The sequence below is a fragment of the Taeniopygia guttata genome, chromosome 2 (genome assembly GCF_048771995.1).
Source record: "Taeniopygia guttata chromosome 2, bTaeGut7.mat, whole genome shotgun sequence".
Lineage (NCBI taxonomy): Eukaryota > Metazoa > Chordata > Aves > Passeriformes > Estrildidae > Taeniopygia > Taeniopygia guttata.
Window position 1 is genome coordinate 20,360,841 of NC_133026.1, and position 14,549 is coordinate 20,375,389.

At 36.6% G+C, this 14,549-nt stretch overlaps 2 protein-coding genes across 4 annotated transcripts in view; both read right to left on the bottom strand.

The window, feature by feature from the left end:
• Positions 1-915, bottom strand: part of LOC100219050 (macrophage mannose receptor 1) — a 33,209-nt gene extending 32,294 nt beyond the window's left edge. Inside the window, exon 1 of one of the 2 annotated variants that reach the window (XM_072925468.1) lies at positions 682-915. In XM_072925468.1, coding sequence (XP_072781569.1) covers positions 682-751 — 70 coding nt within the window. In that variant the 5' untranslated portion in view covers positions 752-915. The remainder of the gene's footprint in view (positions 1-681) is intronic. The other variant, XM_030264587.4, reaches the window with a different exon arrangement.
• A 624-nt stretch (positions 916-1,539) lies between these two features.
• The window catches only part of LOC100231534 (macrophage mannose receptor 1), a 34,001-nt gene continuing 20,991 nt past the window's right edge, over positions 1,540-14,549 (bottom strand). For both annotated transcript variants that reach the window (XM_030264593.4, XM_072925469.1), the window contains exons 20-29: positions 14,329-14,443; positions 13,492-13,673; positions 12,748-12,850; positions 11,299-11,528; positions 9,186-9,351; positions 7,674-7,820; positions 6,509-6,625; positions 5,509-5,676; positions 3,849-3,878; positions 1,540-3,473 (exon numbers count right to left, since the gene is read on the bottom strand). In XM_030264593.4, coding sequence (XP_030120453.4) covers positions 3,229-3,473; positions 3,849-3,878; positions 5,509-5,676; positions 6,509-6,625; positions 7,674-7,820; positions 9,186-9,351; positions 11,299-11,528; positions 12,748-12,850; positions 13,492-13,673; positions 14,329-14,443 — 1,503 coding nt within the window. In that variant the 3' untranslated portion in view covers positions 1,540-3,228. The remainder of the gene's footprint in view (positions 3,474-3,848; positions 3,879-5,508; positions 5,677-6,508; positions 6,626-7,673; positions 7,821-9,185; positions 9,352-11,298; positions 11,529-12,747; positions 12,851-13,491; positions 13,674-14,328; positions 14,444-14,549) is intronic.

A 14,549-nucleotide genomic window follows, 5' to 3' on the forward strand; every position in this document is an offset into this window, starting at 1 on the left:
GGATAAAGTAAACACATCTTTGAAAATTATTGTCCCTTACTTAAAAAAGGAGCTGTGATCTGTCTTTGGCCAACTTCAGAGATTTAAGTATCCCTCTCATCTTTATTCTTACTGCAGTAGCAGTTATTCCACAGCTGTTCTTGACTCTCAAATATTTCTAATTTTTTTTCACTCGCTTCTTCTCAGCCACAGAATTGCTACACCTTACATCAATCCACAAGTTCCACCTCAACCCACACAATCTCATGCTAAGGCTAGAAGATACACATGCAACACCCTATTTAAGTACTTTATCCTTTTCATTTTTTTGTTAGTCACACATTATATGACATAGACAAAGACTATGGAGCACACTGTGAAGTCCATCTACTTTATACTAGCAAACATAACCAATAAATAAGTTGTACCCAAAAGGCAATCTTTATTTACATATGTGATTCAGTCCAGATTTCTGATTCCCAGCTTTACCCCATTTTGGATATTCCCCTCTCTTTAAAAGAAAATCAACATCTCTGTATCTGTTTTCTGGAAACTTCTGTGGACCACTCCCATTAGAAGAAAATTGAAATGTAGAGTAGTAAATCTATGTGAAAATCCTAAAGATCCAGAGAAACCAGCAAGACAACAAATATGCCCACTTTCACATCCACTTTTGCAGGGGACAGTGAAAAATAGACTCACCGAGTGTCTGAAAAGCAGTATGAACAAATGAGAGGAAAACTAAAATTGTAGAAAAGGTCAAGTTTTTCATTCTGTCTTCTTATTCACAAGGAGATGAGATGAAATTAATTGCTGCAGTAGAGGTCTTTAAAGAATCAGTTGGTGCTGGCTCCTTCTTGGTTCTGGAGATTTTTAGTTGAAAGAGAAAACTCAGGGCTCTAAATAAGGAAATATCCTGTCACATGTGGTATTTTGAAATCTAGAAATAATTACAAAATTCAAACTTAGCATCTGAAAGTGAAATTTCCATCCATTCAAATTCAAGTGTCAAAGTTTGAACAGTTCAAGATCATTCCACTGAATTGTTTTTAACTTTCTTGGTTCTCTGCTGGAATTGTAACTTTCCCTCAAAGTAACTGTAACTGGCCCTCAAAGACAAAGAAGCAGAGAGTGCACTTTAAATGGATGTCAGACATATACCTAAGAAACTCAGAGAAAAATATATGCTAATTTCTTAGCGAGAAAGGTCTTCACTGCTACAAAAGATATGTTGATTTAATTTATTCAGTGAGCAATATTGACTATTTCAGTATGAAAAATTAACCCCCACAGGACAATTCAATTTTTCTCAGTGACTTACGAAATGCATACACCTGCCTTTTATCTGTCCTGTGTATCAGCTAGTAGAACTAGTGTGCTGTCATTTCATGTGAATTTATTTTAGAAGAACCAATACAAATTAGCCAAATCTTTACAAATCTTTCTGTGATTTTGGAAAAAAAACTGCCTTTCAAAAATATTTAATTCATAAAGTAGGAAAAAATTTAAGTAATTTATTCTTTCTTTGTACCAAGCATAAATGAGACTAGAATAGAGGAATAGTTTCAAATTTTACAAGTCATCTTCAGTCATTTATTAAGTGGAAATGAACTACAGGTATGATGTACAACCCCCTTAGTAATTTTGAAAAAAAGGGAGGAAAGAAATTCAGCTGAAATTGCCCTTCAAATTTTTATCTCATTTTTCTTGGCTTTATTATGAAGACAAATCTAACAGTTTTTTCTGGAAGAGTAAAGCATGCCTTAATAAGATAGAAGAAACTCATTCACACAATACAGAGTCTTTGGAGTTGTGTTGTCAATATAAAATATAAAACATTTAAACATAGTATGTTGGATTTTTTATCTGTTTAGTCTTTTCATTTACTTTGCCTTAATCAGTTGCCATCAAACAGCCCAGAATCCAGTTCAGTATTTACAAAAAAAAAAAAAGTATATTTTTTTTAACTTACATGAAGGGAAGAAAAGAAGTTGAAAGATCAAGAGGACTGTCATTAAAAGTAGTTTGAGTAAGAAATGGCCTTTATTCCTTATCCCTTGCAATATGTTTTGTTTAATTGCCCTATCTATAAGTTGTCAATCCAATGTCATGTAACACCTCCTCTGCAGTTCGTATGCAATTTCTAAAGGTTTGTAATTCACAGAGATCCTTGAGAACTTTTTCTCTTCAGAATGTCATAGACAACAGAGAATTCCTAGAAAACTTAAACATCTGAGTAAACTTCTAGAACATTTCACTAGCAAGGCACTGTTTTGTGCCCCACTCTTTTACTGGCCTGAATCATGGACACAGTGCCCAGTTATCAGTCCATTTATCAGAGAGGTGGAAGATAGTAAGCAAAGCTATCCTAAAATGAGTGATCAAATAGAAAAAAAACCAGGAATGCATTATTTCAAAATTTACTAGGCAACTACTTTATTTTATAGTTTATTTATGACTTTTTTAGTCATATGCCATGTTCACATTTCTGTGTCTCCTCCTGTCAGCCTCTTTTTTAAGGAAGAAGACTCATTAGATCAACAAACCACGTATCATCTCCACATGCTAATTAAGCAAATTGAAATAACTGAAATGTTATTATGTAATATATAGTTTGTTTATTCATATAGTCTCATGTTCATAATTGATAAAAAACATTCAAAGTCATAGAGTAAGGCTGTATGTAAAGACATATTTGTTTTGCAAAATTCAAGTTGAAGCCATGACTGAAGGACAAGTATTTGCATTTCATTTATAATACTATCACAAGGAAGATATTTGTGTTAAGGGTATAAGACAAGGGCAGCAACAGGGACAAAAAATTAATGTAAATCTCTGTTTATTCCAAACATCACTTAAGTAACAGTGTGGAGGCTTCAGAACAGTATGGTGAGATACTCTCAAAGTGCAGGCATTAAGGTTGAGCACTCTGCAAAGAGTGCTCAGTGTTAGTCTTGACTGTATGTGATGCTGTCACAAATTCCTAAATAAGCAGCCCATAATTTTTAAATCTAAATTCCCACTAGTTCTGTTATTTTCTTTGCTTGCTTAATTAGTAATTTTGTACAGTACTAAGTCAATAAATACCTGAGAGTATTTATTGAGGAGCATACAGCAATAGTTCCTAATCTTTACTGAAGGAATTTTACTTCATAGTACAAGTTACACGCACCTAAGAGAGACTAAGGTTTCCTTTAGTTCAGCTATATTTTTTTCAGCTTAACCATTTATTTTGTCTCTGTTGTCCCATCAGACAACACTCTGTTCATTTTTTTCTTTGTTGTTGGTAGCACCACTTCCATTGTCCCCTGCAGTTAGGGCACGGCTGTATTCCAGCTGACTGCTGCTCCGCCTCACCTCTCTTCCAGTTCCACTTCCAGTTTTGATCTTGAACAAGAAATAAATCATGAAGCCCACCCCCAGTAAAATTATGAGGATGAGAGTAGGTAGTATCCACATATTCAGGTGACCACTGACTTTGTCCTTTTTGGCATCTGTAAATAAATAAAAAGTAAATAGAAATGAATGGACTATAGCCACAAAAAATATAAGACTATTGAAAACTATAATTTATTCCTTAATTACCACATGGAAAATCTATTATAATGTCTCTGTGTCAGTCTTCCTCATAGATATTACCAAAAGAGGATGTCACAAAAGGACAATCAGAGAGGGGGTGATCAATTTACCAAAGCATTTAATTATCTTAGGCTTCCCTAAGGGTCTTACAGGTACTGATAAATGAGGCTGGGAGAAAATTCAATAGCAATTAAGTAAATTAAGCTCATATTAATATATATATTCTAAATAAATAATATTAAATTTAAGCACATACTTTTGAAATTAATTGGAAGGGAAAAAAATCCTACCTTCCACGTTTCCAGCTGCTTTAAGAATAGCTGTCAAAGATAAAGACAAATGTTTAGTCAAAATCTAAAAAGGTCACATTTTCTTCCTGACACTTTCATTTTAGCAAAAGGTCTGGTAACCTGCACGTCATCATCACTTCTGGAAACACATCTGCTAAATGAGAAGAGGCATGAAGGATTTTTTAACCCCATATTCTCTTCAATAAAACAGTGTTTTGCACATTAAATCCCCCTTATTTCTTCTTTTGTAAAAGCGAGAACATCTCCAAGCTAAGTGGTAATGGTTCCTGACTGTTTTGAGAGGACTCTTCTCGCTGATTAATTAACCTTGCCCTTTCCACCAGGTCTGTTTCTTGTGGAGACTGGGAAAATTTGATCGACTGTTGAGAACAGCTGAGCTTTCCAGTATCACACACAACTCTTTTGAGACCCAGCAGGTCTTAATTTACCATAATTTATTTGCACACGTATAAACTCGAGCTTTCTTGCGCGGGTTTTCCCGGCTGTGCACAGAGGGCGCCGTCTGCAAGGCTTTTCCCAGCCGGGAGCCGCCGGGCGCCGCCGGGAGCGGGGGATGCGCCGGGAGCCCGGACTGCTGCAGCAGAACCAGGGCGATGCACTGGGCTCTGGTGTGTTTGCAGAGGGAGAAGCAGCTGTGAAATTTCTCTCTCTCTCTCTCTGGCAGTAATGGAATAAACCCCCGGCTGTGCTGAAACGCCGTTCTGCTGGGGAAGCCGGTGTCGGGGAATTAATGCCCCCCGTACTCCGGCACTGCGCATCGGGGCCACTCACAGGCAAACCCATCCCATAAAGTGTGTGGTGATAGTGAGTTTCTGCTTCTCTGGTAGCAGAGCACTATCATTCAGTAGTGTCTGTTGCCTGCAAGGAAAACTAGGTGTTGTCCTAAAAGCAGAATTTTTCTTTCTAGAACACACCCTGAACAATGCTGTGACTGCTGCTTCCCCCACCAGCTTCAGGTTTGCTTTGGTGGGGGAAAGGACTGAACCTCAGAAACATCCTGAACTTTGGGGTTGTGAAACAGGGCAGGAAATTGGACTTTTTTGCAGAATTAACAGTTAAACTCCAAAATACCACATGCTTGCTTGGCTCACAATATTCTGATATTTCTGCTTCCTGACTAAAGCAGATGGTGCTCAGTTATACAGAAATACAATATTAAAAAAAAAAAAAAAAGCTAACCAAAACACTTCTACTCTTTTCAAAGGTCACTATATGCTCTCTGGATTGCACTTCCGCTCCTATTTAAATAGAATTGCTTCATCCATCTCTTGCTGGAACAGCATGTATCGTAGTACAGCAAGAGGAAGAATAGCAAATTATTGATGCCTCTCTTGTTCCATAGAAAGAAAATAGGAATGTCAGTAGAAAATAAATGTGTTTATGTTGGAGTGGAACAAAAAAATAAAGAAATTTGGGGTTTTTTTCAGGAAATACTTATGTAAGAAAATATAGTGTAAGAAAATCACAGGTTATGAAGCAAGAAATCATAAACAGGGCAAACAAAAAAAAAAGTGCATTTGTATTATTTTTGTCTGAACATTGAAACATTTGTGTCAGTCCTTTGCAACACTCATATTGTGCTATTGCTACTGAAATAAAACCAGAAAAGGAAAGAGCGAATGTGAAAGAAGTCACTTACTCTTTGGTTTCTTACAAATAAAGCCCTTTTGGGAAGAGCAGGGCAGGACACTCCAGAAGCCGGTAGCTGCAGACAGCTCCACGCAGAAACTCAGCTCGTCCCCCGAGGGCTGCCCCTCAGCCCAGTTGACAAAGTCTAAGGCACTGTTGTCTTGCCAAAGCAGCTGCCCTGATGTGGCAAATGTTAGCATTAATACTAATAGATCCACAGGAAAGTCTTCATCTTAGTGCATATTGACATAATATTGCTTTCTTCAGCCTATAAAGCAATACTTCCTTCAGAAATTCCGTCTGTTGTTGTTTTTGATGCATTTTATGTCATTTGATTCTTGTCAAAAAACAATTTAATTGCTTTCCTAAATTATGATTTGCAGATTTTTCAGTCATAATAGTATCACAGTTTTAATTTACATTTCTTTGTAAGTTTGCCTAGGATATTAAAATTTCAAATTGAAAAAAAAGACATTTAGAATTTTTATAAAAAATTGTTATTTCATCAGCACTCAATGAAAATCAAGCAGCTTTTACTGTAGTGCTATATCATACATTTAGTAAAAATTAAAACTTTTTTTATAAACTCTAAAAAAACTTTTGATGTTTCAGTAGGCTGAAAATAATCTAAAATAAAGCCTTTTCTGACTACCTGTAGTCTGATATCAGTGTTCTCTTCCAGATGCATGTTTTCTACTGCATGCTTTAGCAAGCAGCCTAATTTTCTCCATAGAGTCAGAGAGGAGCTCTATGCCATGGGCTCGGGCTGGACTCACACAAGTCCCACATGAGTCTTCCCAGGCCAAAAGAAGATGAGAGACAGTCAGGACTTTTTTCCCCAACAGAAAAAGCTTTCTCAGAGACCAGGAATAGGAGACAACCTCTGAGAGGACTCAGGTCTGAACTCCAACTGTACTTCAATTGGTTGCTTAAAATCTATTATTTTAATAATATTTTTGTCCATTTAATGAAGTCTGGTTATGATTATTTATAGAATTTAAAATAGTTACCATTTACATTTCTGTATATTCCTATCCAGAAGCCACTTGTCTTGCTTGCATATAAATCTGCATGTTCTATTAAAAAGTTTGATTCATACAGATCTTCTACAGAAGTCAACATACCACCTATTAAAAAAAAAAAAAAAAAAAAAAAAAAGGAAGATGATTGGAGATATCCCCAACATAGTTACAGCTTTTGAGACAGGTTAAGGTTAATAAAAAACCTCTCCCACTGACAGAGAGTAAAGAAGAATTGAAATAGAGTCCACAGGGTAGTGTGCAGCTGTAGGGGAACAGCACAGACAGTGAGAGATGTTATCTGAAGTGAAAGACACAAAAGCACAGAGAAGATTATGACTTTTAAACACCAGGAAAGGTGCACTGTGTTTTCAAGTGACTGGATGTTATTGTTCATAGAAATTATCAGTGATTATTTATTTGTTCTTCGTGGTTTGACAGAATAATATGTAGCATGCAATACTGCAAAGCAAACAAATCTGCAGTTCAAACCAATGTATTCATTTTTGTGGCAGTGGTGGTAAGAGGGGTAAGAGGATCTAAAAAGGTATGAAACAATTTATTTTCTCTTTCCTGGCCTCCTGAGACATGGATGAGTAGCTGATGACTCAGCAGCAAAGGTGAAAGAGTGCCAAGGTACTGCTCCTGGTCTTGGCCAGGAACAGATGTCTCCAAGGAGAAGGAGGGAAGCATTTTCCCTCCCCGGGCTCTGCAGCCTGCCAGGGAACCTTGCTGATAGAGCAGGGGCTACCAGGCAGCACATGCAGCCCCTTTTGGATCACACAGACAGTATTAAAAATGAGTGGTTGCTATTATGATATTTACTTTGCTTATTGTTTAGGGAAAGACATGGAAAAGAAGGGATAAGGCCAGAAAGAAGTGAGTTTTTTCAAATCGCGTAAAATTTAAGATCTTACTAAAAACAGAGATTTTTTGAATGAAGAACAAGAAACAAGCACAGCTGGAAAAATAGAACAATAAAATCACCTTAAAATCAACATAACTGAAAAGCACATAACAATAAAAAATAAATGAGAAATTTATTCCTTATTTTTAATATTTGCAGATTTTGCATTATTACTTTTCAAGATTTCTTTCAAGACTTCTTTTTAATGTCAAGATTGAAATTCTATATTTGGGTAAAAATATTAATTACCTGATCGAATGCACTGAGTCACAGACTGAGCCCAGGTAATTTCATTGGCATTGAAGTTATAGCAGTGGCTTCGGAAAGGAATCCAAGATATGTGATCAGATTCAGGACATTGTCCAATATCCTGAGGGGGGTCAGAAGGAAGTATGTCTAGAAGAAATGAGATATTATAAATGCTTTCATTCAGTAAGGATTGCAGTTCTTCATATATGAAATCAAACATTAAAACATTTTCTTAAAAGTGTTTAAAGCATTCTTTGGCACACAGTGCTAGAATTATCAGTGTCTAAGTCAAGAGTGACAACAAGGATCAAAACTGGTCAGCTGTGAGAGGATGACTCAGTGTGAATCTGTGCTCTTCTGTGTTACTATCTAAATCAAACTTGGACTGTTTCAAGGATATTTGAGTGTTCAAGAATTTTGGTTCTAGTTTGTTTTGTTATAGTCAACAAATTTATATAAATAAAAGAAGCATTTAAAAAGCAGAAAAAAATGCCCCAGGAAACTCCCAAACTCTCAGAAAGTTCAAATAAGTTTTATTTTAAATGAAATAGCATATAAATTTCCCATTTAATATTTTCCTCAAGAAGACGATCCTTACATAGAATTTCTGAACATCTTTATATCTGACAAAGCATAGAGTAATCTGAGGCTCATTTATAATTTATGTAGTGACTCCTTATTTTCCTACTAGCAGTGACATTATGAAAAGGCAACATTGTCACTTAGTACTTGTGGTTTTAAAATAAAAGTTGCAAATTAGCAGCTATGAAGTTCAGAGAATGGCCCAGCAAAGAAATTAAAAAAACCCCAACCATTAAAAACACACAAAATGCCCAACCCAATCCAAAACAAAAACAAACCCAAAAGTTCCCAAATAAAGTCTGAGTTTCCATTAAGTGTGTGTCACTAGAGCTAACAGATGTCATTCAAATGAAAAAGCAAAAAACCAAGTCCCATCCTGAGGTTTGCCTGTACTTTTACTGTGTAGTATTCCTCAGTGCTACCCATACAAACCCTATGAAGTATGAACTTTTCTGGGGCTAATAACAGACCCTTTTCATCAGATACAACTCTTCCTCCTATATCCAGTTTTTGGAATCTAATATCAATAAAGCAATAACCAGTATAAGAATGATTGTGTTTATGTTGGAGAAATGAAATTTATTTTATACTCAGTGGAATTCATTTATTACAGACCTTCCCATAAAACCTCTGTCAGCAAAACAGTTCACACTCTAGACTCAGTGCCTGATGTTCCCACAACCTCTGTGATCTGTCTGCCTGCTCCCATGGCAGCTATCATTCCAGTCCAGTAAAATGGCAAGATCTTTGCTGGTGAATGCCAACTCCATCAAAATAAAACATTGTCATGCAAAATACAGATACTGACATTACATACTCAGACTTATTATTTTTTGATATATACTTTGATATATACTGAATTTGTAATTCAGGCAAAGCAGATAAAGCAAGGCTTCTGCCATACCAACAAAAGTCATTGCCATTGCTTACCCTCAGATTTTTTGCAGACAGGAAAATATTTCTCATTACAACGTGCTGTTTTCCATCTCCCAGAGAGTGCTAGATAGACACAGGCTAGTTTCTGTTTTGGCTCTTCATAGTCCCACTTAGAAAAACTTACTTTCCTTTTAGTAGTCCATCTATAATATCCGTAATTCTAAAATTGAAACAGACATTTGACATAACTTTTCTAAACTCTCATCTGCTGTTTTAGCTAAATGAGTCATACAGAAGCACATTTTTAACGTGATACAGGCAGCTCAGTTTGTGTATCTGGGCTAGCACTGTTAAAATACTGGTTGAATCAGGACTCAGCAACATAAAAACTGGACACAGCAGTATGGCTCCCATGCTGGAACAGCCCATGGAGGTGTTTTGAAGGCTAAATAATGCTCCCTGGGGACTCAGTCCCTTGTCAGACAATGTTGTAAGGTGGAATCACCATCCCAGAAGAGTCAGATCTCCATGAAAAGCAGCAAGACTTTAAGAACATGAAACCTGTGGAAAGCTCAGGTGGAAATGGGCTTCAGATTTGGCTATTAAGCAAGGACTCTAAGCTCCAGCAGTTTTGAGGAGAAACATTCAGGAGCAAACTGCAGCCATCACTATGAAGAACCAGAGAACATTATTACTTTGTAAGAAGCAAAAAAGAAATATGTTGAACAGGACTTCTTGAGTCTTTGTTTAGTTTTTCCTCCTCCCCTTTTTTCTTTTCCAGGAAGAATAAGAAGAATTACAAGAAAAAGCGAAAAGACACTGAAAATTTATTGCTGCCATTAAGAAGAAGGGGATAAGATGTGATCTCACTCCAGTGTCTAGCTGTGTCAGGAGAGACTCCAGGTGCACAAGGTCACACTGAGCTTGACATCAACAGGGCAAGGTCACTCACTGCCTGGGGAACAGGAGGATCCACAAAGCTTGACTCTGCATGATCAAGGATGGCTTGTTTATAAGTACCAGGGGGATGTCTGGTGATTCAAGCTTGATCAAAATGGAATTTTAGCTGCTTTTTAAATCATATTGCTTTGACTAAAAACAACCAACTTTGGTATCAAGCAGACTCAAACACTATTATTTTGGTTTTGGTAGGGATGCCCTGTGCACTTGTGCAAGTGGAAGGATGTATTTTAAGGTTGGTGACTACCCATCATTTACATGATAATTTTTTTCTGTTGGAGGTGGGGATGACATTGTTAGAATAGTGGAAATATGTATTGTTCAGCAACAAGTTCATTTTTTCAGACAATTTTTCAGCCTTCTGAGGGCTTTATCAGACTGCTGCTGCATCATATAAGTGGAACTTCTATTTTTACACAATATTTATTACAAGTGTCCCTAGGGATACTGTATTTCAGACATGTTTTGCTATGTTATATATCAGTGTCGATCACAATTAGTAAAAACAATGAATAGTTAAGATGATAATTACTGATGAAAAAGCTAATTTTTATTATCAAAGTGGTTTAGTCAGATCAAAGAACAATGAAACAGAAATATGATAATTAAGTGCATTTAGCAACTGCATATTCAGTGGGGAAGCTGAAGCTCAATTTGTCAATCAGTCACAGAGCTAATAATGCTGATTATCACTCAACTGTTCCTTTACAAATTGGTGGACCTGGATCTCAGTATTCACTACATCAGATACAGTATAGCTTTTACTGATTGTAACTTTTGGGACCTAGCAGGTATAATAAAGAATATGTGTTCAAAAGTGTGCGGTGGCTTGGCCTATGAAACCTTCTGAAACAAAAGATAATGGAAAAGCTACAGCTGCCAATGGTCATGAGGCACTAGCCCTCCTGAACATCTTGGAGCCTTTTAGTAGGGGTCACCTGTCCTAAAGATGGCCATCTGAAAGTTTACCAGGTATTTTTACCTAAGTTTTCAAGATTCATACAGCACTAGTAAAGAGACCCCAGTGGGGCCAAAGGTTCTCATCCTTCTCTAATGCCTAAAATAGCATTTAATGGTTTAAGATCAATTAAGTCCAAATATGTGAGACCGTCCACCAGTCCTAGGTTTCTAAATCTGTTCATGCTACAATTCTCCTGCTAATAGTAGCAGCATTTAACTTTACCAACTATTATTTTTTTAATCTTACCACATTGCTGTTGAGCCCAATCCATAAGGGGTCTCCATACTGCACTGCCTGCAGCAGCAAGAATATATTACTGTAATAATCAAAAATGCTGGCAAGCTCTGAAGATTTCTCCTTGCATGCTTTTCTTGCTTCTTCCCAATTCATTTTAGAAGGAATGATTAAATAGCTGCTATTGCCATAATGGACAAAATCAAAATCTGGAGCACTTGTGGGGTGAAACAGTTCAGGCTCTGTAGGAAAGAGATACAAATTTGAAAGGAAGAGGAGAAAACAGTGAAAAATTACTAGCTGCTGGATAAAAATATTGCTTTTGAGTAACAGATGAATATAGCATGGCAGCACAACCATTAAGTAATAGCATTTTTTACATAAAAACAAAGATATTTATTTTAATGGCAATTTGGAATTATTTTAAACTACGGTGTAAAAACATATTTAGGGATTAGAGAGAGGCAGAGCATGAGCTGTGTGTATCTGTAGACATAGACTGTCCAGATGAAATTATGTCAATACTGGTTCCACCATGATCCTCTCCCCAGAGCTCTCTGTGTCCCCCTGCCACAGTGCAGGTGAAGTTTTTCCCAGGCATGAGCACATGACAGGATCTTCAGATCACTTCAGTCTCAAAATAATTTCTTTCTAAGCAAATTTTGTGACCATGCTACTACATCTTTTCCTCATAGGATGAAGTGAAAAAGAAAACTGTATTTGTACCTATAATTATGTATGCAGAAGTAGAAGGAAAGGGCCTAGTGATGGGGACAGAAGAAAAGACAAACTTTTTGTTCAGTCACTGGTGAGGATGCTCTGGCAATTGTTTTTGCTAGTGCCATCCTCATGCAGCTTTCTGCACTTGCATGGGTCAGAGCTGTGAATCATCTGACCCAGCTGCGGCTTCTTCCTCTATTTTGACTTGCTGCTCGGCAGTTCCCTGTTTTTGTTCCTGCAGACTCTGCAGTGTAGCTGTGCTCCGGATGTGTCTCCCACCCTAAAGCTCCATGAAGAAAACTGGAGCTTTTGCCCTTCTGAGTATTGCTGTCTTGAGATATGAAGGCCTCTCTAGGGACTGATGAGCAAACTAATCCGTTTAATCGGCCTCAGTTGACCCCTGGCTGGAGGTCACCAAGGGATTTGTCTTTTTGTATTGTATTTGCAAAATAACTGCATTCAGGCACCTATATCTGTGGTGTATCCATCCACAGATGGATACACTTTTCTGTTAATAGAGAAAACTGACATTTTGAAGGCAGAAAACTTCTAGGAACCGGTTTGGACATTTTTCTTATGATTAAGAAGGTGAATCCTCTTCTTCAAAGTGTCTATATGCCAGGGAGCTGATTTCAGTGTGGATATCTGCAGGGTAGGTGAGGTCATCTTCTCTGAGTTGTAATGGTCAGATTGTTCAGTAAATGTTTTGCAATCAAAAAAAAGGTGAAAAATAAAACTTACCACTCTCCATCTGGCAAATATAGCTTTTTTTATGCTGGCAGTCAGTATTTTCCCATAATCCTGCATCATCTACAGATCTTTTTGTCATTGTAATACAATCAGTCTAGGGAAAAAATGAAAAATAGACTTGTTGCTGATAAAGTGCAAAATTTCCAGCAAAATAATAGAAATACGTGTGAGGAGAAATATTTAATAGCCTTCTTTTCTAATTTTCTGGCTCTTTTCATGTATTGCTTGTTGGAAATTAAATGTATTCTATTGTATATCTTAAGCAAATGTACCTTTATTGGCAAATTGCTGCAAGAACTTTTGTCAGTTAATTAAAATTCTTCAGAATACATTGAAGTTATTTTTACTATGGAGTTAATGGTAATCTGTACTGAAATTGTTGGAGTTTCATTTGCATTATACAAGGAAAAATAATAAACCAGAATAAAAATCACAACTAGTAACACTGAACATTTTCACTAAAATAAAATAATTATAAAAAGTGTAATTAATTCCAGCAGTAAAGATTCCTTTTATGCATTTCTAGACTTTGACAAAGGAATGAGAGTAAGATTAGATTCTAAGCAGGCCTATTAATTTCTGATTAAAGCTTCAAAAATTTGATCTTTGAAGTTTCAGTTCACTTGTGCTTTAACCTATAAAGATCAGATCTTAGCTGAGACAGAAGTCAGGCTGGTTACTCAAACATTTGGTATGTCATTTATGTTATGCATTTTCTGATTTATTTCTGTTCACCTCTATTGTAATATACTTCCAGTCAACCACCATGAATTTATCTCTGAATGGGAATCCTCGGGCCCAATTTGAATAGTCAAAAATGCTTCCATCTGTCCAAAGATAGGTATGCTCACTGTTGATGTCATTCAGCCCAATCCATGTTTCATTGGCAACATCCTTTAGGTGGAAGGTGAGGAAAGCTGAGAGAAAATAGATTTAAAAAATAAAATAAAAAATACCTGAGGAGTTTCCTTTCTTCAAATTCCATGTAAATTAAATTACAAATAAAACAACAACAAATCATCTTCTAAATCTATTGGAAATACCAACCTCAGTATTATTAGGCTGGGAGTAAAAGGTAAAAGAAAAAAATTACAATGGGTAATCAAAGTGAAGCAATTTGAATTCAGGGAAAAAAAGGAGGGGAGAGAAAAAAGGAAAACTTTTTGATAAAAATTAATTAGGTTTCTTGGAAATATTATAGAAATCAGGGCCAGAAATTACCTCAAAAAGATTAGCTTTCCAAGGTAGCATCAGCTTCAGATATGTAATTTCTGATGGGTGTCTGTTTAATGACTAGCTTGAATATCTCTGAGCATTTCATGACTATAAACTATTACAATTTATCCCATCTCCCAAGACCATGGGGAACAGATTATTCTATTCCTTCCACAGGTGATGCTTGCTAAAACTGGGAAAGTGTCAGAATATCTCACTGCAGTCCTTCCTCTGGATCAAACACCTCCGGGTCTTCCTTTATTTAGGTTATTTAGGTCTGGAGGTAGGTTCAGCCTTATCATTAGGTGGTGAAATATGTGGTTTCATACATAGTGCTGTAAGGCTCAGGTGTCATACCTTGCACTTGATTATTGTGTATAGAGGCCAAATTTCCCCCTAATTCTCTACAAACACTTCTTGCTGAGTGCCAAGTTAGTTTCTCTTCTTCTCTGGATCCAAATATTTTATAGCACTGTGGAGAGAGTAAAGATTAGACAGACTTCTGGGTGCCAAAGAATTTTAAAACCATTGGTTTGTATTAATTCTGTGCTAATTCCTGCATGCAAAGAGCTGCAGAT